General features: G+C 35.3%; 1 protein-coding gene across 12 annotated transcripts in view; it reads right to left on the bottom strand.

Annotated features, from left to right (window-relative positions):
- Positions 1-23,954, bottom strand: part of DPH6 (diphthamine biosynthesis 6) — a 265,858-nt gene that overhangs the window by 153,267 nt on the left and 88,637 nt on the right. For 7 of the 12 annotated variants that reach the window (XM_068946343.1, XM_068946342.1, XM_068946346.1 and 4 more), the window contains exons 7-11: positions 23,856-23,950; positions 18,901-18,988; positions 8,909-9,065; positions 7,546-7,677; positions 3,539-3,668 (exon numbers count right to left, since the gene is read on the bottom strand). In XM_068946343.1, coding sequence (XP_068802444.1) covers positions 3,539-3,668; positions 7,546-7,677; positions 8,909-9,065; positions 18,901-18,988; positions 23,856-23,950 — 602 coding nt within the window. The remainder of the gene's footprint in view (positions 1-3,538; positions 3,669-7,545; positions 7,678-8,908; positions 9,066-18,900; positions 18,989-23,855; positions 23,951-23,954) is intronic. The other 5 variants (XM_068946340.1, XM_068946349.1, XM_068946347.1 and 2 more) reach the window with 1 other exon arrangement.

Genomic DNA, 23,954 nt, shown 5'->3' with positions numbered 1-23,954 from the left:
CCCTGTTGCCCCATGCAAATAAAGTATTTTTTCCTCATTACCATCATCATAAGGACGGGTGAGTACATTTTCTGCTTGGGCTGGTAAATTTTCAAGACCATTTTGCACATTTAGTGCAAATCCACACCCTTGAGTCTGTGCTTCTAGCATATTATACTTGTGAGAACTCCCACTGCCAGGTCTCTGTGCATAATGCAATTATGTGGCCATGCAAACTGCCACATAATTTTTCTTTTGGCCAAAATGCAACATAAATCTGTTTCTTCCACATAAATAATCATAAAAAGCCATTTTCCTGCAACCTTCTAATCTTTCTACCTGTTATTTTATGACCTTTCCAAGAAGTGATGGAAGCCTATGCAGCTGGCTTATGTAAATGTGGAGGCTTAAGACATACAGCAGCATGAGGAGTGAAGGAAGCTAAATCTGGAGAAGGGTAAGTACCTTTCAGAGGACTTAAGATACAAAGGCCTGGAGATTCATTTTGTGTATTTCACAGCTGGGAACAGATCTCTGCTCTTAAGGCACACAAAACCAACATTCCATCCCTCTGTGGTTTAGTAATCTTGGACTATAATTAGCATCTCAAAGAAGCCTCTTCGGGCTCTCTTTAGCCTCTGACACCCAGGTGGTAGAGATGGTTAGGAGAATGTGAATCTATTATGCTATACATTATCTTAACAATGTCTTTTAATTATAACCACATCATACTTAAAAGTCAATGACTATACTATACTTCATACTCTGTAATAAAAATAGAATATATATCATTTTATGTTACAAAACCGCTAAACTTAAAAGGCACCCTGTACCCCCACATTTTATTAGAATTAACTTTATCTGCAGTAAATAAAATACACACAGTGCCAGAGAAAGAATATCTCATCATGGAAATGTTAACCACAGACATAATACCGTATTTGCAATATTATTTGGAATAAAAAAATGCTCTATCACTTTTCTTACCACCCAAATACTAAAACAATGTATTAGTTAATAGACTCTTTTCACAATTAGAAGATATTTTTCCATAATATTTTTAAAGTGTCTTATCTAAAATAAAGAAGGATAAAGAGTATTTCTATTTTAGATGGCAAATTGTATCACTTAAGCAATACAATCTTTTAGCATTTTGCCTTCCCTCCTGATTTGTGTTACTAGGATGATATTTTAGTTTTGGCGCTTCTAGACATAGATGAAAAATGAAAGGTAGACCAATAATATATCAAGTATTATGGAGCAATGGTAACAGATAACATTTGATTTTTACTATGGTACTTTTATATTGCATAACCCTTGATATATATCGTATATATATCACTGTGCTCTGTAACAAATTTTGTGTCTTTCTCAACTGGCTGCATTTTGTATAAAATATAGAAAGATTTTATAAATTACAGGGGAGGATATTAATAAAGATGCATGGAAATTTGTCTTCGGAAACTGTTCAGAGCAGTGAGTTCTACACAAATGCAATTGCTAGTAAAATTATTAACTATTAGCTATTCAGTCTGTTAGCCTGAATAAAGAATAAAAACCCTTCCAGTTGCACAACAAGAAAAAGTAAAGAGTCTGCTTCTTTTAAGATACTTTGTGCAACACTAAAATTGACAGAGTTATTTTTATTTTAGAGTATTTAATATATTAATATTTTAATTAATCATCTTGAGCAGGGGTGAGTACTGAGATAATAAATTCAAAGAATACAAGATTAGACGAAATAGAAAATGCAAGTATACTTGTTCTAGCGAATCACAATCCCTGACAAAGATGTTCAATGAGAGGGAAAAAGTGTGGAATCAACAATTATGAAAGATAAAGAGACAAGGGTCTGAAAAATAACGACATCCAAAAAAAAATCAATATAATTTGGGAAAGTACACATACAGGCATCACATAAAAGAACAGGGTGGACTTCTGCCCTATATCTGTGGTAAGGAAGAGAACTCAGCTACAATAGGTACTGACAGTCTGGTCAGAATCCAGCAGAAGGTGACAACTACAGCACTGAAACACAGATTAGAAAAACTGACCTCACAGAAAGATTAGAGGAGCTCAACAAAAAAGATCACCAAAGGCCTCATCTTGACAAGAACACCTTGTCTTACAAACTACTAAATCACAAATTAGTACAGAACCAAATGAAACTTGGGCTTTTCTAGAAGGTTAAGAGGTCCTACGGTTTGTATATGTGATATAATGGAGAACGATATAGAGACTCCTGCTAACAAAAATGGAGCTGGGATGTACAAATGGTACTATATTTTACTGGGTGGAGGTACCAGCTGAGTTCTAAAAACTGCATGTAAGGCCCTTCTATTATGTTAATGATTTCACCTAATAAGTCCTCCTCTTATTCACATTAATCAGACTGAATGCAACAATGCTACCAATTCTGGTGCAGCTGGTGGAGCTGGCGGCTCCAGCTTCTCTGTGCTGTTTCACTGCCTGGTGTAAACAACTAATGTGCCTGAAGTCATGGTTCACTGAAGATTAACAACAGCCTACAAACCTTTGAAGGGGAAGAAATCAGTATAGTAGTTCAGCCAGCCATAAGCAAGGAAGATGGAATGTATTCAAAACAGAAAATGTAGGCTGAGTATCAGGAAAGATTTAGTTTCAGATACAGGCCTAAGTAACAGATAAGAAGACGTTTTAGTGGAAAATACAGGTCTGCAAACCTGGCTTAAACTAGCTCAAACCTGAAACCTAGGGAAAGGACTGGGGTAGTTTTTATTCAAATAGTAAGTAACCTGAGTCAAAAAAGCTGCTGTGGAACTCACCTTTCAAAATTAAGTAGCATTTTTATCCTAATTTATTGCCGTATCTTTCCTACAAAAAAGACTATTACCATTAATGGCATTTTCATGAACTGAATGACTGTCATCTCTGCTCTTCACTCTTCCATGTATATGTTAAAAGTTTGAACTTGATTTAAAAAACATGAACAATGGGACATGAGGTCTGACCTCATAGGTGACCCTGCTCTGAGCAGAAGGTTGGACTAAATGACTACCAGAGGTCCCTTCCAACATGAATTATCCAATGACCCGGTTTGAATCTTTCAAACCATAGAAAAGACGATGCTCTATTCATGCCTTCCAAAAGAATGACTAAGGCAAAAAGACAAAAGAAGGTTTTGTAAAATCTTTTTTTTTTTTTTTAGACAAAGTAATCGACAGTCTAGTAATGCACAAGCAAACAAAAAAAACCCCCCTAAACCTAAAATATCAATACAAAAGACACACCAGTTCAGCCAAGTTACAGAGAGGGATTGATACTTGAAAAATTTTATTATAGTGCTATAAGACCATATGGGGGGCATTTATAAACTTTATGGAAAATATTAAGTCAAGAACTTCAGCTCTAGTGTTTTTGAGATGAGCACCCCTGATGTAATTACTCTAAAAGGCAGCAAAAGTATATTTCTGAGTCTGTGAGACACAAATATTTGTACAAAAGCTTCATAAGTATGGTGCCAATAATACAGTATATTACAGTGTATCATAAATATACTATAGCAATAGTCTAATCCTACCTTGCTGGTGGACACAAATCAAATTCTGTCACATAAGCTGAATTTATAACAGCAAAATCTTTCATGCTCTTCATATACAGATGTACCAAAATAATATCTTTCAATTTCAATCCCTCTGAAGTCATATTAGCTGCAAGATAAAAATAATGTAGCTGTTAAAAATAGAATACTTTAAATGTGTGTAAAAGACAGCAGAGGCATCTTATCTTGCGTCTGTTCAACAAAAGCAAATGATAATAACCCAACACTTGTCTACACACGACTGAAAGCTTTTGCAACATGCTACCTATCCCCTCACAGTACCCAGTTTTTCATGAAATTCTTTTTCAAGTTCATTTTCTGCTTATATAGAGAATATAAATTAATATTACCCACCCTTAATAAAAATAATTTTTGCTTTAATATATCATGCCATTAATGCATGCGCACACACACATACACACACACACATACATACATATACATATATGTGTATATATATATATAAAAAAAAGTGACAGTCCACATTCTTTGTACTTATATGCTTTATCTTGTATTTTCTTTTCAGACTATGACAGGTAGTAAATTATAAAGCACTTGGAATCACAAAAGTACAAAACTGGGAGAGGACAGCAGGAGGCCATTTAATCCATCACCCTCTTCAAAGTCAAGATCAAGTATTCATATGCTGTTCCAGAGGGATCGTTGTCTAAACTGTTTTTTAAAAAACTCTTACTGCAATAATAAGCTCTACATAAACAAAGAGTTATAAATGGCAAGACAGACAGCAGGAAACAGAAGTGGCCATGACAGAAATGAGGGAAAGATGATAGGAGAGAAAGACTCAGCTCAGGGAAAGAACTTGGGAAGTCAGGATCAGCTAAATATGTACACAGAGAAGATTCAAGCCATAGCACTTAAGGAGACAGAATCTACTACTCTTACACACCGAATACCATAACAAGATGTGTAGGATCAGCTCAGCAGGTCTGCAGTCTAGTCCCATTATAACTCATGGGCAACAGGAACTAAATTAAGAACAAAGTCTTCTCTGAAAGATGTGAACACATATAAAATATATAAAATAATCGAGGGCCATGTGACCTAACTTGAAGTGAGTGAGCTACTTAAAACTCTTCTCAGTATTAACTTCGGGGATCTTGCCCTTTAGGGTTATAGTGTGCACATATATATCTTTTTTCCAGTGGAGCAGTACACAAGAGTAAAGATAATCTATTGGCTGTTGCTTTAGTGAGAAACAAATACTTTTTGTGTAAAACACTTCTGTGCTTTTAAATACAGTTCAGGAGCTGGCACACTTCCATTAAAGTCAATATGGCCATATCAGTACTGGATTTTGCTCTATGCCCCAGTTTTACTTAGTCATACTGCTGTTTCTTAGTTTCGGCAATCTAAAAAGGGGAATTCCCAGTAACAGAAAAGGAAAATGTGTGTAAGTAAGTGATGTGAGAAACTATAATGCAGTTGACATAAAACTCCTTCAAAGTCAAGGTACAACAGCAGAAGTACCAGCTGAAAAATTAGCATACAATGATAATTCTGTATTTGAAACCTGCCTGATGGCAATCACTTGGTCAATACCAGCTGCTATGTCATCAGTCAAGAAGGACATAAGGATATTTTTCAAACTTCCAGCCAGTATATTATTTTAGTCAATAAGAAAGAGTTTCAGTCTGTAATTAAAAGTTTTGTAGCCTTATCTGGAATATTTTGAGAAAAAAAAAAGTATGTCTAAATTTAAAATGCTAAAGTCACAAAGCTAAACCTAATTTGTAAACACGTAACAGTATTTGCAAGTTGAAAGGAAAGAGATTTGGCTAAATTCATAAATTCCAGCTTTATATAAAATATCTTCTTAAATAAATTAAAGGTAGAATCCTCTTGTCCTCTGCATGTGTTAGAAAAACGATGGGAAATAATCTCTCCCCAGCTTGTAAGCAGAATAAAATTGACCTCCCAAAGCATTGTATCTAGTAGTAAGGCATAAATGATGAACCAGTTACCAGCTCACCACTTGGGTTCTTGACCCACAGCAAGTTCTGCACAGTTCAAGGATGTACCGGGAAAGTATACAGCATTTATATTGAATTTCAAACCACTCATTGTTCCCAATAATTTATAAAATATGATCAGTAAATGAGACTCATTTACTTTGATACAACTTCTTCTGACAAAAAGTAACATTGGCCAGAATATAGCTTAATTTTTTTAATGGGTGATCTGAGTAAGATCCTTAGGCTGAAAGCTACAAAAGACAACATCAATATTGCCTACAGCAGGTAGCATTCTAGACTAAATTTTTATGTAGTAAAAATTTATGTAGTTCTCTTGATGCCTATGGAGCTCTGCCAAGGTATAACTGCACCAGAGCTGCTTTACATTAAGCACTGCAGTCTTTGTCATCTTCCAATCACCAGAAGAAAAGTTTAAATAAATAGTTTAAGAAAATAAGTGTAAACAGTCATGTACTGAATTCCTTTCTCCTGGTCTTGGTTTTATGGAGGAAATCTATCCACTTTTCAGAACAACTGCATGCTTCATATGGTCCAGACATAAATTTCCATTTCTGAATCCTTTTGGCAACATTTATCCTCTTTAGAGGACATTAAATCAATTAACCCTGCAAAGAAAAGGTTAAAAGGACTGTGCCTATTCCATTCTCTGACGGAACTGAACTCCTATACAGACTGTAAGTGTCTGGAGCTGAAAAAAAGCCTTGCACATATCTGCAGATCAGTCAAGTTCTCAGGAAAAAAAATGGCAAAAGAAGCATATTGTGTTTTCTGTGCATGATGGGACCAAAATTCATTCATTTTTCTACACTACCTCCAGAAAGGTAAAAAACCCACGCAAATGTGAGAACTGACATTTTCTTCCAAGGATGAGTAAACAAAAATTCCTCCTGCAGGGAAATACAATACAAGCTAAAACGAGTGCTTTGCTGAAAGCAATAGGCTACTGAGGCTAGTCAGATTAGTCGTCGTCGTCGTCTTCTTCGACAGATGCCAAGGTAAAAACATGCAACGTTTGTACTGGCAGATTTCTGTACAAATATTATGAGAATCAAATAAAATGTTATGGAACACTTTTGCTTCAATTTACAGATTATGCCCAGAAGATTTACACAAAACATTGCGGCCCTTCACTAAAAGTTTGATTACACCCACCTTGCTGATTTCCAAGCTATTAAAATTTAGCTTAAGGGCTCTCTCCAAATATGACTTCTTTGCTTCCTAAAAATTGCTAGGGTTTCTTTATCATTCTGTATTCAGTCATGAACTCAGCTGCACAAGCCAAACATAAAGATTTTATGGGGCAATACATCATGAGAATTCGTGAACAAGAATATGAGCCTACCGATTTAGATACCAAGAATTATTTCAATTTTTATGAATGAAAAAGAAGGCTGCATAAACATGCCTTATTTAAAGATTAAAGTGAAGAAAGATGTGAAACAAAATGTGAACATTTTGTTTTATACATCAATGTCTTGTAAGAGTGGGATAGTAAGGAATCTGGATTCCATGATTCCCAAGACAGTGATTTCTCCATTACATTAAGTATATAAATGAGATTTACTGCCGCTGACCTAATCCTAGATGCCAAAATGTGCAACAGTAACAGCTTTCTTGAAAACTTAATTTTAAATTATGATAGCTACAAAAGTGCTTTAGCAAGTAGACAGCATACATAGCACACATGCACACTCACACATAGTATATATTCAAAGAAAGTTATAAAACGTAAAAGTACTGTGAAAACAGTGTTGTTACAGTGATACAAACACAACTCTGGCTTGGAGGGTTTTCAAAAATGGGGTGAATTAAAATGCGTTTAATATTAAAGCCAGCAGTTGTGATACCATGATCCCAACTGAAGGGCAAGACGAGATGAAAAACTGAAAAACACAATATTTAAAGTTTTAAGAACATACAAAAATACAAATTCTTTATTTAATACTATAATAAAAACAGCATTATTAAAAACAGATTAACTGAATAAAGCACCTTGGAGGGCAGAAAATGCTTCCCTTGCTGCATCTTGAGCGTTTTTGCCTTCTGATGGAAGAAAGTGGGCAGTGAAACCTGAAAACCACTGGTAACCACTCAGGGATTTTCCTGAACTTCCAAATGTCTTAGCTATGGGAAATGAAGAACAGCACTATGATTACAATGATGTAAAATACCAGGTTAAGCAAAAATATCTTTTAAATTTCTAGATAAGAAGAACTTCTACAGAAAAAAAATCATAAATTATTAAAACACCTTCAACACTCCTTTACAGACAAGCAGATATAAAACAATTATTAAAAGCAAACGTGCTGGTGTCAAAGCTTCCAAACAGCATTTGACAAATCCTTCTCCAACACTGTCCTCAGAGTGTATGCTTAAAAGTATTACTTAGCTGAGGATTTCAGTATTTTTTTACTCCTCCTTTCCTTGTTTTGCTGACCTTTTACAGTTTCTCAAGCTGTACTGATATAGATGTGGCACTGAAAAGCAAAAAGTTAAAAGTATCTGAGTGACACAGGAACAGGTTTTCAAAGTTGTCTGCCAAATTTTATAGGAAGTTAGATGGTTTAACCTAACATAGTCAGGTATTTTTTAACGTAAATACCATTTAATATGAAACACTGTGACACAATGAAACTTAATTTTCAGGAAAATTTTTTTGATCTTTGGGTTTAAAGCCACAGTGATGCTGTGGTAGTTCAATGAGATACTACCCTATGAACCCATGTTTACCTTGCATCAATCACCTCGTGCTTGAGGCAAAGCTAATATCAGGCATATAATTAGTTACTGAAGCTCACCTAAAAGACAGTAACTTGTTAGGCTGCTTAACTCGATCATGCATGTGACCCTGAGACTATTTCTACAAATGGGACAGGCCTATATACCAGAAAAGCAAGTTAGAGGTGTGTTTTATACTTAGAGTTTGCTGTTCTATTTTCAATTTGAAAACTGCAGAGTTAGAGTACAGGTGTTCGTATATTCCTTAAAATAAAACTCATTCCTTCTACTCTAATGAATGATTATATTATAGTAAATTTGATCAGGAAAACAGAACACATTAAATAAGGTTGATATATGATTTGATACGAAATTTGGAGCACTTTCCAATACAAAATTAAAAAAAAAAAAAAAAAAAGATGGGTTATCCTTCTTCTGTAAAAGAACTTGGAAATGCTTCATTACTGCAGATCTATAAATAGAGAAAATTGCCTTATTCTAGGATATCTTTTTCTTCAGACTTTCTATTAAAGGTCACAAACATTCTTTTAAGGTGTGTTCTTACAGTACTTTACATCATACTCTCCCAAAAAGAAATAATGTTACTTTTCTAGTGACGGAGTTGTGCAAGACTCACTGAAATCCAGAGAATTATGTTTCATGTTTGACTTCCAGATGACAGGAGGGATTGTCTGCAGTTCACCCGCTTCTGATGAAGGTAAAATATTGGAGTCATTGCAGCTTAGCTCACAAGAACAGCTACTGACCATGAATGTGTCTGAAGATTCCCCCTGCTTGAGACAAATATTATACAAAAAGCACCTAAACAGCAGGCCAAGCAGTGTGAAATTATCAAACATTATCATTTAAATGTTCTTGGTTTTTGATATCAAAATATCCTACAGCTCAATATACACTTAAACTTAGAACAAGCCATGGAAGAACAGTAATAGGATTCCCAACTATTTAGGCTGCAAATTAGCAGAACGAAACATGCTCCTGTTTACGCACCATATGGAATCAAAATGCAGACTTAGCAGTACATAAGAGCAATAGATATGAGAACTGATCAGAGATCAAGATAAGAGGTAGAAACAATTGTATGATGAATAAATCTTACTCCACAATTATGCAAGAAAAATGTATTTTCCAAAAATGGAATAAATTAAGTGAAAAGAAATGAACAAGAGTGTAATAGCAATCATTTAATAACAACACTGTCACTAAGTATTTAAAACTGAGCAAAAAACTAAAAAGAACATTTAAAAACCTTGTTGATATTTCTATTCAAAGACTGAATCTTGAGTGAATGCAACCACTGCAAAAATTTCTTTGCCTTCATCTCATGAAAAGCCTGTCCATTTGCATCAAATTCACTACACTTTGGGATGCTCAGAATTCTGAGATACAGAGAACAGCATTTCCCAAGATTATACTTCAAGGTAGCTTTTTGACCTATAACTGTTCAGTGCATAAGGAAGGAAAATAATTCACTGGGCCTTCTCTTCTTGCTAAATGCTTTCTTGGGCCTAGTAAGAGAAAATTACTTAGTAAACCTTTTAACCCAAAAAGCACAGTCAGAGCGTGCGCTGACCAGACTTCCGAAATATCGCGTTCGTTATGTGTTCAACAAGTCATGTAAACACAGCAGGCATATTTACTTTTTGCTTTTACAGCAACAATCAGAACCACAACTCTTTGCCATCTGATTTCCCAAGACAGCATAATCTGCACAGCATGTTGATTTTGGGATCATTAGCTTGGTTAATACTACTTGTCTTCATCTAAAAACAATATGAATTATGTCAGAATTTGCCCATAAACCTTAGCCAAACATGACTGCATGCTGTACCTCTAGATTCTGTCAATTAATTCGCTGCTCAAAGCTCTTAAATTTCATATAGTGTGCAATATATGTATTTTATTGCTGTTTTCTTAAATACTAAATTCACAAAATGATGATGAAGTCAAAGAAAGCAAGATAAAAAGGGGGCAAAATATGAACTATTCAGGAATCCTTAAGTATGAATTAGACACTGTTGAATATTCTTTTACCTCACAAATTATGCACTATCTAAGCAATGTCATGTAAAAACGCTATGGAAAAGGGAATACAGGGAAGCACTCCTAAATTTATAAATTATATTAAGTAACATCTGAAGTTTAACCCTCTGCATTTTCTGCTTTTTAAAAAGTAGATGTCATGAAGATGGCAAACAAAAAGGGATTTGTTAAAATTTACTAATTAATTTTGACTATATAAGGTTTTAGAAAAAGTCAATCACATTTTGGATTTTTTTTTCCAGAAAAAAAAATTACTGCAACTTTAAAAGTTTTCTCTAGATCTTAAGTAAAAACAAAATAACCCACCCAAAATCCAAGAAAATACAGTATGAATCAAAAGTCTGTACTGAGAACTGAACATTTACATAAACGTCTGACTTCACTAGAGAGAAAAAGCATCCAGTTAAGTAAAAGCAGTGTGTTTGGAAATTCTCAGGAAAGGCTAAATTACAAAAAGGTCATTACCTATGAGAGGAAACTCAGCTGTGTTGCCTCTAAAAGGGCTCAAGGGGAGTTTTATAAGAGCTGTTAACACTAAAGCTATGCTCTAAGAGGGGCTGATGTTCTTTGATTGGACCTCATTTTATTCATTCTTTCTACGAAGGCACGACAGTCAAGGCAATAATAATTTATGTGAATCAATTGTACATGAGAGGTTAAAACAAGTCAACTAAATATAACATAATAGCACAAAGATGAAGACTACAATTTAACACAAACACTGTGCATTCCAAACATTACAACACACTAGCATCCAACAGCATCTATACCTTTTCCTACTCATCGAAATACACTTTCTACAACTGCAGTCAGTTGATACATTTTGCTGTTACCTAGAGGGCTGGCTGAAAGCCCCTGTCCTCACAGGTATCACTAGAAAATAAAGAAGCAGGAACATAAATCTGTAATTGAAAAATCTCAAGCCAGATTACGCTACAAGAATCAAGATCAAGAACGTAAGGGAAGTTCCACAGGATGTTCCCTTATAGAAATATACAGGCTGTGCAGTGGAATGAAGTGCTAATAATCTTACCACTTCCCTCTTGCAAATCGTTGTTTTATTAAGTTACAGATGCTTTCACTAGCTAATTTTATAACTTCCATCATGAAACAGACAATTAGCATTGAAACACGTACATCCACATGGACATTCACAGTGTACTGCTGCCACATGCAAAAAACATCAGAAAGCTTGCATCTCTTGGTCTTACTCTGTGAGTAAGCATGCAGAGACATTATGATATGAATGACAGTATCACACTGCCTTGGGTTTATTTTTAAACCACCTCGGTTTAAAACTCAATACTATATAGTAATCACTAGGCAAAAACTATGCTAACTGGAAAAGGAGAAGTTCCAGCTTGTCAATGTGATAGCCACTTTGTTTCTTTCTGCCGTTCAGCTTTACGTTATTACCTTTCGAGACAACTATAGATGCATAAACCTTGTGTATTAACTTCTAAAGACTAGTAATATCTCTCTATTCTCTAATCTAGAAGACTGAATCGATGATACTATGCAAGTGAATGTGAAAACAGCACTTAATCCATTTGCTATGCCATGTGTAAAAACCATTCTTTCAAATATATTTCTAAACATCTTTTCTGCAAAATGTGCTTCACAAAAAAAACCATGAGAATATAGTACAACATGCACACCGTATCACAGCTGACCTAGCCTGACCTGCAGAACTCCTCTGTAGCTTTGTATTTTGTGAACATTACAAATATCCCAAATGTATGCCATATGAAAGTGTGGCATCTAGTGTGGGCTAGATGAGTGGACAGTGAGGTGGATTGGCTGGATGGCCCAGCTCAGAGGGTTGTGGTGAATGGCGCAGAGTCAAGTTGGAGGCCTGTAGCTAGTGGTGACCCCCAGGGGTCAGTCCTGGGTCCAGTCCTGTTCAACGTATTCATCAGTGACCTGGAGGAAGGGACAGAGTGCACTCTCAGCAAGTTTGCTGATGATACTAAACTGGGGGGAGTGGCTGACACATCAAAGGGCTGTGCTGCCATTCAGAGGGACCTGGACAGGCTGCAGAGCTGGGCGGAGAGGAACCTCATGAAGTTCAACAAAGGCAAGTGCAAGGTCCTGCACCTAGGCAGGAATAATCCCATGCACCAGTACAGGCTGAGGTTGACCTGCTGGAAAGTAGCTCTGCAGAGAAGGACCTGGGAGTGCTGGTGGACAACAAGTTAAGCATGAGGCAGCAGTGTGCCCTTGTGGCCAAGAAGGCCAATGGTCTCCTGGGGTGCATGAGGCAGAGTGTTGCCAGCAGGTGGAGGGAGGTGATCCTGCTCCTCTCCTCAGCCCTGGGGAGGCCTCACCTGGAGTGCTGTGTCTAGTTCTGGGCTCCCCAGTACAAGAGAGACATGGCACTCCTGGAGAGAGTCCAGCGGAGGGCTACCGAGATGATCAGGGGACTGGAGCATCTCTCCTCTGAAAAAAGGCTGCGACAGCTGGGCCTGTTCAGCCTGGAGAAGAGAAGATTGAGAGGGGATCTCATCAACGTGTACAAGTATCTGAAGGGGGAGTGTCAAGAGGATGAGGCCAGCCTCTTCTCCGTGGTGCCCAGCAACAGGACAAGAGGCAACGGGCAGAAACTGAACCACAGGAAGTTCTGTCTGAACCTGAGAAAAAACTTCTTCACTGTGAGGGTGACAGAGCATTGGAACAGGTTGCCCAGAGAGGTGGTGGAGTCTCCTTCCCTGGAGATATTCAAAAGCCGTCCGGATGTGATCGTGGGCAATATGCTCTAGGTGACCCTGCTTGAGCAGGGAGGTTGGACTAGATGATCTCCAGAGGTCCCTTCCAACCTAAATGATTCTGGGATTCTGGGATTCTGTGAAACTTTCATATCATTCAATTGCATGCCCTTTTTTCCCTAAATATATTAATATTCTATATATTGGTAAGCTATATCAATATCAATTCACAGACACAGAAAAATTATACATGTCTTTATACACATAGATAGCTGCTCAGCTGCAAAATTTTTTGAAATTACTAAGAAGTAGTAGAAATTCTATGATGTCTGTGATGTACATGAAAGACCATACAAATAATTAGGAGACGCCTGTTGATTTTGATGGCTACAATACATCACAATGATTCATTCAAGGCTGAATCTCACAATGCTCCAAAAACATGGATAATCAATCACTTTCAAAGGCAGCACAGGTGCAGGCTTCAGTAGAAGTATTAGGTGTGGAACCTGGCACTAAGAGAGCAACAGGCTCAATGCCAACATAAGTAGAACTGCCAGACTCTGTTTAGTAGATATATTTAAACCTTACACAAATGCTGGCCTCCCATTCCTGTCCACAGTGAAAGTATCTAAGAATGTAAAACTTAAAAGGTATAGACCACCACAGAGAATAACTTTCTCTAAATAATTTTCTCAACATTTTAGAAACAAAAAAACAAGCTTCCTATGATGACATTTTAATTAAATCTTGCAGAGCCTATTTTATCACATAACATTTTCATCATCCTTCACAGAAGGATATAGAAAATGCATTTTTCTATTTGTTACAGTTTCCTCCCACACTTATTGTACATTGTGATACCAGCCTAATTTTGGATCAGAGCCTGCATGCACGTATATGCTTAACTGTATTCACATAAGTCATTTCACCGATACAAGTGGGCCCAGAATAAAGTTAAGCAAACACATGAGTGTTCCAGTCTCCAAATTCTCCTGTTGGAAAAGCCTTGAAGCTATGACTTTGACTGATATAGCTGAAATTCCGTATAGCGGTATTTCATGAAAACAATGAGTTCCCTTCCCAAAGAGCTTAAATTCTCCACCACAGAAACTGTTATAAAAATCTGTCACAAGAAAATTCCAAAACTGACAGTTTTCCCACTGACCAGCAAAGGGAATATTTTAGAGGAGACAGCTCATAAGACCTTTCTATAAAAAAAGACTATGATAATCTCTTTATTCTTTGCTGTCTACCTTGATAACATAATTCCTTAAAACAAAAATAATAAGGGAGACTACCTGCATCTCCCTGCGGTATTTGAAGTACTGTGTACAGACATAGAGAGAAGTCCTTTACTTTGATACACCTGCAGAGGAAGTCTCCTCATTATGAGAAGAGACAAAAAATGATCTATTTTCTCTGAGAACTGGACTAAATCTGCAATGAAATGAAGCAGAAAAGATAAAATCCTTTATCTATTATCTTAGTATTAGAAATCAATCAGTCTACAATGAAAACAATTTTACTGTATTTGTTACAAAGTTTTGAAAACGTACCTACAACAAGGGTTACCTGTACTCTTACGATTTAAAAGAGAAACTAAGGGTTAGCTAGGGGAATTACCATGCAGTATTGACAAAAAATTCCAAAAATGCCACCTGCAAGATATTTCCCAAGTTGACTGCTAAAGAACACTAAGAAACATGTTTTGTAACATGAAATTCTCTCCTGTTCTGCCTGAACATCACTTATACAGTCTAATTCTACAGCTAAAGTCCTAAAGCTCACAATATGCTTTTAAAACACATGGGACAAATAACTATGAGGCTCCTTTTCAGTATTTTCACTGTAGTGATGAAAATGAAAAATGTGATCAAATGGAAATTAACAAAAGTAATTCACAGTAGAAGTTGCTGGACAGAAATGGGCTATAACGTCAAATCAAATCAAACATGCAGGATTGTGCTCCTTTAGTACAGAATGCATGTAAATATTTGCCTGACACCTTTTCTAACATTTACAGATAATTTTAAAATCATCCTCAAATTGACTTGTGAGATAGATTTGCTGACCTTTTACAAAGGCACAACTGTTTGCACTTCTGAGATATGTTCTGCCTGAGGATTTCAAGATCTTTTACAAACAGGAAAAGAAATAAACCTTACAGCATCAATATGTGGTAGGTAAATAAAACACAATAGCATGCTGCAAGAAAAAAACAGCAGCAGACATGGTTTTGTATCTTACAGGGTACTTTTCTGCTTCTTCTTGCCAAGTGGAAAAAGAAAACTACATAACTCCCTTTAAAACTGGACTAACTTGAGGGACTGTAGTTTCAGGGCCTCTATTTCTTGACGCAGATGTATTTTTAACTCACTGCAACTCAGGGAAGAAAGTATTCATCATTAAACCACAACTCTGGGAAAGAACAAATTTTAAAATATGAATGCTAGTTAATACATTCAATACTGTCATCAGAAAGATTTTCACAAAAAATTATCACATAAGCAGAGCTCCAACAACTTTAATACCTGTTTCGATCATTCATAAGCCAATATAGCTTAACATAATAACAGAACAGTATAATTTATGGGGAAACTGAAGTGTTTTGCAAACTCATTGTGCTGGTAAAGTAAAAAATTGTGTTTCACTTTTAAACAATTATGGGTTTTATTAACTGAAAACATTCAAAATTGAACTTGTTTTGAAGACAAAAGTCGATACATTTGATTAAAAAATACTGGAAAACGTTTCAGAAATGGTGTCCCCCTTGGAAACAAAATGAAATAAAACAAACCAAAGCAACCAAAGCTACGCTTTGTCACACTCTTTTAAACATGCAAAGCCTTGCTCTTACAGGCAAAGTATAATATTGATGAACCTAGGTATCTGTATTATGTACACCACAAACTTGTTTTTTACATTGAAATAAATGAGGCCTCCACGAATAACCAGTTTGCTAAATATCCATGAAAAAAGTTATCTTAAGTTGCCGTTATAAAACTTTTAATAATGTTTTAATATTAAAATCTTACACAGAATCATCTCTTTAGCCTTTTCTGTATTACTGGTAATGAAAGAAAAGAGGGTGAGAAAAAAAAATCCTTCAATTATGCAAAAATACGTCTTGAAGTTGCACAGTAATGTATTAAGCCAGAACAATGAGTAAAATGTTATTTTCCCCTAGGCATAAGGGCTCATTGTGCTGCCAGAAACAATCTAAAACAAATTTCTGTCCAGGCTTTGTAGTTAAACATGAAGAGATTTAACTGAAAAAACCACATTATAGCGGAGGAAAGACAGTAGAGACTAAGGCATACTAGACATAATTGTGTAAGTAAATTCAAACAAGGTACAATTAACACCTGTGGCACACAACTAAGATAAAATAAATACAGAATAGAAGTTAAAAATAGTTTAAAATTGTCTATTAATGGTTTCTACAAAAGTGCTTACCTAAGTAGCTACTTTTATGAATTGCTCATAATGCAGTATTTTCTGCACAATTTTCAGAAATCTCTTGAAAGCCTGAAATTAAAATGTGTTCTCCTTCTAAAGCAGAATTTTCTTTTACCTGCAATGATTTGCTATTGTAGGAGTGGCTTTTAAGTGGTGAATTACTATTTAACATTTACATTTTTTCATGAGGTTTGCAAACACGTAACAGTGAGGAAAAGTACAGGAATATCAATTTTTAATGGCATCTAACATTATGCAGTTAAACTATGCTAACTTAGTAGCACGTATGCTCTGAAAGATTGACTGGTTCTCCATATTCATAACTTCTTGAAGACCTAGCTTATTTTACCATGACAAAAAATAAATTAATCTAGAGCCAGAAGATTCTGCTTTTCCTCATGAGGCAACTACTGCAGAACACAAACTATTTTCCTTTTAACTATACAAGACATTGGTTTATAAACCAAAATCCAGGCCATGCCTCTGTAAAGCTTACCTCTTTGAGAGTGTGACAGCTTTGTCTACAATGATTTTGAAATATGATTTGCCATAACACTGCTTGAAATTGTGAGGCTTTAACCAAATCTAAAACATCTACACAAGAAGGGAAAAAAAGCTTCTGAACAGATAAAAGTAAAATCTTGATTCTCATATAAAATGTTATGCATTTTAATATGATATTTTTGCTTGATTTATGTAAAGCTTTGTGTTTTTCATTTTTGCTAGCCTGTCACATTGTAGTGATGCATGCATGGTACATTTTAGCATCAAGTTTGCCACAAGCAATAACGTCATTGCCCCCAAGAAATATTAATATATTATCACTCCCCTCCCCCAATTTTCTTTTATTCAGCCTATTTGGTTTCACTTCACATAGCTGGTTGACAATATTTTCAGTTTCCCACACAACTATTTAATGCTTTACATTTTAAAAAATTCAAAAGTAGAACTTGGTAGGATGAAATAGAATAAGATATATTTTCCAAGGCAAGGAATGAGGTCATCATGGAAGAAAAATTTAAGAACATTTTATCTGTTTGTAAAAATAGAATTTAAAAGGAAAAAAAACTAAGTGAATTATCTGTTTAAAAATTACAGAAAATGAGTCACTCAAGAGTGAGAAATATAAAACATCATCATAATAACATTCTTATAACAACCCTGTACATAGTTCAGTGATCTTCAAAGTGCAGAAGAAGAATAGGAAGGCCTATACAAATATAACTGCAACAGTAGCCAGAAGATCATGAGGCATTATCTCCAGAAATAAGCAGCATTTAAAGTAGAATTTAAAGATGATATCTGATAAAAAATAAGTCAGCAAGGAAATCTCCAAATCTTTAGCTTTGTGATTTTATCTGTATTTTATCAATTATTTTGGTAATCATGCACAATATGTTAGTTAGGGAAAGCTCTATCTCACTATGCAATTGATATTGCCTGTTCTCATAATCTTCCCAGAGCCTATGTATGTCAAAATTTTGGAGGGGATAAAAAAAAAAAAAAAAGGCAGACTCACATTTCAAAAATAATATTTACGGTTTTAACAAAGTATTAGCTTTTACAGATGTTCAGGTGAAAGAAAAATTCAATTTGCCTATAAAGCAATGAGAAAAACTGGAAAAGTGATCACAAAAACTAGGAGAAAATAACTTCTGATTTGACCTTTGAAGTTATGCTCTGCTCACATACAAGTTTTCAATATTTAAAGCACTAGAAATTCCTATCCCTATTCCATCATTGCCATGGAATCATAAGCTAAAAGAGTAAGTCTCAGTGAATTGCTCTTAAGCTCTCTGACCAGAGTATCTCCTCTATATGAACCTCATGGTGCAAACAGTAAACGAAGACAGAAAAGATAAAGGAAATAAAGATTAAAAAGATAGAAAAAGATAAAAGTAATTATATAGTAGAGGTATCTTTTATATAAAAAAGACACACCACAAAATCAATGTCTCCCACTGTAGTTAAGGTGGATGAGCAGGTTTTTAAACTAACCACTTTACATCAGAAACAGTAAAAAAGAGTAGCCGCCTCCCAGCAAACTAACACTGCGTACAGTTTCCTTCCACAGATGAGTTCCACACTGTGGCTAGTCGTGTGACAGACGTTACACATGTGCTCGACTGAACAGTGTCTGCTGAGTACCTCAAGGTTTCAAGATGAAAAATGCTACACAAATATACTACCTCCATTCATTCCTTTGACATAAGGAAGCATTTGTGTTGAGATTTTCTGATGGCAGCTTCTGAAATTCAACTAAATATGTACATGGCTATTTCTAAGTACAGGCAGATGAGAATATCCAGCTTAATTCAAAATTGAAAAAGCAACATAAAAGAGAAAGCATGCACATAGCTCTACTATTAAAGGAACAGGAAATTTGGAATCTACTTGCCTTATTCTCCAAGTGTAATTCTAAAAAATGAAGGTAAGCCACAGGTGCAAATGCATCAGCTGAATGTACAACCACCTTTGCTGAATCCCTGAAATATAATGTTATTGGCAAGATATTTTAATGTATAATTTTATATACAATGTTTAGTCACGGTACAACATACTCTCCAAGGTAACTCATTGCAAATCAACTAGTTTTTTCTTTTTTTACATCAATTACAAAAAAAAAAAAAAAGTTGCCATATAGTGGGCTGTTTAGCAACATAATTTTTCCTTCACTAATTTTTAATTTTCAAAAAGGACAAACTATACTTCCAGACCACTACTGAGAAATTTAGCTAGCTGTAGCCTCTGCAAGCATATAGGGTATTATGGTTTAGCTTCTAGAGACTAACAAGTAAAACAATCTTTTAATTTCATCAACAGAAGACAAAAAAAAAAAAAAAGTCCCTTCATCCTGATTAACGCTCCAGGAATTACTTCTTATAGTACTAACACCATACAATATTTCATGCAGAGAAACTGACTGATTTGACCATCTTGCATCTGATATTGAAAACTACTAAACACAACTTCCTAATGCCAAACCTGTTGGTAACAATGATAAGTTTCCATTGTGCTGATTCAAATTAGTTAATTTCAGTTTTAATTTTTACAGACACAGTCTGTCACACTTTGATTCACAAGAGGCAGTATCTGTTATATCCATCTGCATGGTTTCATTACTTAAGAAAAAGGTAGCTCTAGGAAACAAACATCAGAAGGTAAGAAACTAAAAATCTCAGAGAAAACATAAGAGACATTCAGACACAGTATAAAAAAATCTGAGGACTGTTACAAGTAAGGCAAAGGACATGCTGATAATTTTCTTTAAACCACAGTGCTCTTGGTGCCTTTACAGTAGTCAAAGAGATCAGACAGGCTTGGGGATTCCAAACAACATTTCTAGTAACGCCATATGAAAAATAAGCAAACTAGAAACAGTTGAAGTCTTGGCCAGATTCCACTGACTCAATGAAAGATCAAAATTAAAAGAAATATCTGTTTTATAAAATGTGGTTTAGAAATTAAAATCAAAAACTCCTATGATTATCACCACCATTACATTACGCAATAATAAATACCTTCAGCAAATGAAGGTATTCTCTTCCCTTTTAATAAGCTTTAAAAGTAATCTTTTGATAATTAAGTCTTTAGCTTCATTTTTGATAGTCATTACCAAGATTCTTTAAGATTAAAATGTTAACTCTTCCTTTAAATTTCCTTGAAGATAGACCTTTAAGTTTTGAAATAATTCTCTTCAAATGATCAAAGTATCTTCTAATTCTACCTGGAAGACTGAAAATGGGCAGAAAACTATTTTGGAAATCTGCAATTATAGGAAATAGGTATCATAAGAAATAGACCCTAGGACTGCAGTGGGAAAAAAAAATCAAATTATTCTGTCTATAAATAAAACCTTATCATAAGAGTAGGTCTGTTAAATAGCATTCACGTAGAATAGAACTATATCTTTATGGTCTACAGACATTAATCAATTATAACTTTAAAAGCCCATTTAAGGGAGTTAGTAAGTGCTTGGTAACTCTCAAATACTGAGCATAAGAAAGCTGACACCTGATTACAACAGATTAACAGGGAAAGCCAGCTAAAACCAATCTCTTGACTCTTGGCTAAATATTTTGGTTGTAAGATCTTCCTTCACTCATAAATCTCATTTATTTTCAAATATTTCACTCAATCTGGCATGCCTGGTTTATGAAGCATAATCTTTAAATGAAGCTTGAGGGGAATGACAATTCAATTTAATAAATTTAAGAAAAAATAGTCAGAAATTCTTATATTAAAGAGATTTCCACTTTTCCATAGTAAGTAACATCAGGGATAAGTTTTTGTTTTCCAGGTCTAGAAGATTTCCTATTTTTTCAAAGGACATACCACGAAAACACATTTTGTCAGAAGCTTCACAGGATAAAAGCATCAACCAGTGAAAACGCTACTCAAAAAACTATTTATAAATGTGATAGGCAAGTTAGATTTTCTCCTGCTTTGTAGGAAAGAGTCATCCTCAACGTCTTCTGCAGAAATTTCCTCTAGGAAAAATATTGGGGGAGTTTTGTGCATAGGAATTTAGGTACCTTGAAAATCCTTACAGATTTTATTCTGTTAGTGTCAATTCCTACATTTAAGCTTCAAAAATCATTTCACAGGCTATACCACAATCTAAACATTTGGAAACTGTACTAGCACAACTAAAAACACGGTTACATAGTCTGTACAGAGTTTCTCAGTATATATCAGAAACAAGAACAAATAGTATCAAATTAAACATACTTCTATCTTTTAACGAAAAAGAAACTACAAAGATTTTAATTGTAAAAGTTTATGACATAATAGATTTTCACATGAATGGCCCTTGAAAGGTATGTCTTCATGACAAAGAAGTGGAAGAACTAAGTAGGACTGGCTAATCAAGCCAGAGAAACACAATGTCAGTGTAGCTATTCACTTTCCATTACACAAGGGTGTATTTAGAACTATAACTCAGTTTAACAGTCTACTGTGCCATATATTTATTATTAAACAACCACTGATTTACAACCATGTCTTTTACTGTAATTTTTGTGAATTTCTTGTTAACAATAGTTGAACCTTGCTGATTGAATAAGAATTTTAAATTACCCTGAGACATTCTATAAATGTTGTGTGCAGTACTACAGCCTTCCAGTGTCACAAAGCAGGGGGAAATATGGCTTCATTGATTACAAGAGAATTCTTTAATATAATTTGGGATTACTAGATGTGTGTTCATTTTCTTTTTGAACTTATTAATTCAAGTGTGCCTATAGAAAAAAGATGACGTAGCCAGACCACCTTTGTTCTAGCTTTCCTAGTTGCCAGAATGGCTCATTAAACCACTGGTAGCCATGGCATTTAGAATATACTTTAAGCTCTTTAAACTAGTATTGGTCTGATCCCAAATCAAGGGCATAACGTCCTTTTCTAAAAGTGTTCTTCTAATCCTATGCAAATAAAGCTCCTGTAGGACCTGACGGTAAGTAAAAAAATCCCTCTCCATGCTCGTATTTTCTATACCAACCAAGAATTTCTCATGAGACTTGACATAATTTTCCTGCAATCCACTGTATGTATGCAGAGAGAGCTTTCCTAGGGAACACTGGGGAATTATGCACCCAATTCCAATAAAAGGCTCAGATTTAATCTGTAACATAAGGAGCCTTAAAAATAAATAGCAAGAACGTAGATAATCAGCCAAACACATTTAAATGCAAAAACTGATATAAGCATATTTCATTTGTCAGTTAAAACTCAGCTAACCTTTTTTGATGCGTATTTTTTCTTGCAAGTGTTGCAATAAAAATGCTGAACAGGTCACATCTGTCTGGTAATAGGCAGTGTTACTCTCAAAAAAACGACAGCGTCACAGAACTTTGTCTCTTACAACTGATTCAACTTTGCCTTCTAGAACTGATAAGAATTTGTCATGTTAATAGGAATCACATCAGGCCTTAAATGTAAAAGTGAATCTTGCTCTAGCAATGACTTCACAATATTTTTCTTTTTGCTTGTTGTTGAGAGAAATAGATTGAACTGTTTCTATCTCAGGGCATATTGTACAGTTTACACCTAGTTCTCCCAAAAATTTATTTGCATAAAGTGTTCTTTGAGAAATATCACCTGCATTTTATTCTAACTTCCAAGGCTTAACTTTCCAGCTCCTACCAACCAGCAGGTTGGTTCGCAACCTACTGCTTTTACCTAGCATCGGGTCTCCCTCCAGAGAATCTATTCCATTAGTCTCACTTTCTGACCCATAGATTCACATTCCACACTTGAACTTAAACTCAGTTAAGGATTATACATTGTTTCTTTTTGATTTTAACTCTTATTCAGAAATTCCATAGCTTTCCTCAATGGAGGCATCTCTAGACTCAAATTATCTGGGTTTTTTTTCAGACCTTTCTAGAGGATTTATCATTGAGCCAACCAATAGTTCAGTTCTATTCAGCTCAGTAGACATCTACTAGAATAACAGCTATCCCCTTTTCCAGCTTGTCCATTGTTCTCCCTTTCCCAAAAGTCATGTAATGAAACAGAGTTCAACAGCTCTGAGTCCTCTGCTCCTTACATGGACAATGTTATGAAATTATGAAACAAACGGACCTTCAGCATCAAAGCCTTAATCATGTGTGTATATTCCATAATCTTGACCTTCCCTAAGATGATTAAGTATCACCAATACATGATTATTACGGTCTGTTTACTTGGCTAAGAATAGGATCCGCCGTCAAAACATCTCCGTCAAAGCATGCAGGCTAAGCTATTTAACAGACTGTACTGAGAAACTTATTATCAAGATACAAACATTTTCCATATTCTGCTACAAAGATTTTAGCAATTTATGTCAAAGCAATAAGCTACCCAGCGTAAATTAGATGGATTCATGCAAAGTTTGCATTTATAATATCCTCTAATAATTGAAGAAAAATGTTGAGAATTATCATTCTGGGCTGCTAAACTTAAAACACACACACACACACACGTGCACGCGCGCACACACAGAGTTAATGGAACCCACAGGCTACTGATGTGGCAGTTTATCAAATGTAGCTGTAATGAAAGATAAATATTACAGGCAATTCGCACTTCATGAAAGGATAAAAGTGTCAGTGTGTAGGTACCAGTTTTACTGCAGGCCATAATCAGCAAGTAAACGAAAGTGCAAATGTCTAAAAAGTTTATAGCCTTCTATGAAGGCCTCGTCTTGTCAGGTATTGATTTAGGTTTTCAGAGGACTTTGCCAGTGTTAAACAAAGTGAGTGTTTGTGAACTTAGCGAACATGTTTTACTTCTGCCAACAAAAGTTGCCTCAAGCTAAATGTTAGTGTGTTCCCATTGCTTAAATATAAGGAAATGGTAGAAACTGTTCCTTACACAACTATTTTCTTCTTAAACAGAGGGCAGTCCAGAGTGAACGTTTCATATTCGCCACCTTCTCCACAAATGTGGACTCCGTATTTCTCCGAAAGCTAA

Source organism: Struthio camelus, chromosome 5 (assembly GCF_040807025.1).
Source record: "Struthio camelus isolate bStrCam1 chromosome 5, bStrCam1.hap1, whole genome shotgun sequence".
Taxonomy (NCBI): Eukaryota; Metazoa; Chordata; class Aves; order Struthioniformes; family Struthionidae; genus Struthio; species Struthio camelus.
Note: the sequence above shows the minus strand (reverse complement) of the source record. Positions and strands in the feature narration are given on the sequence as shown.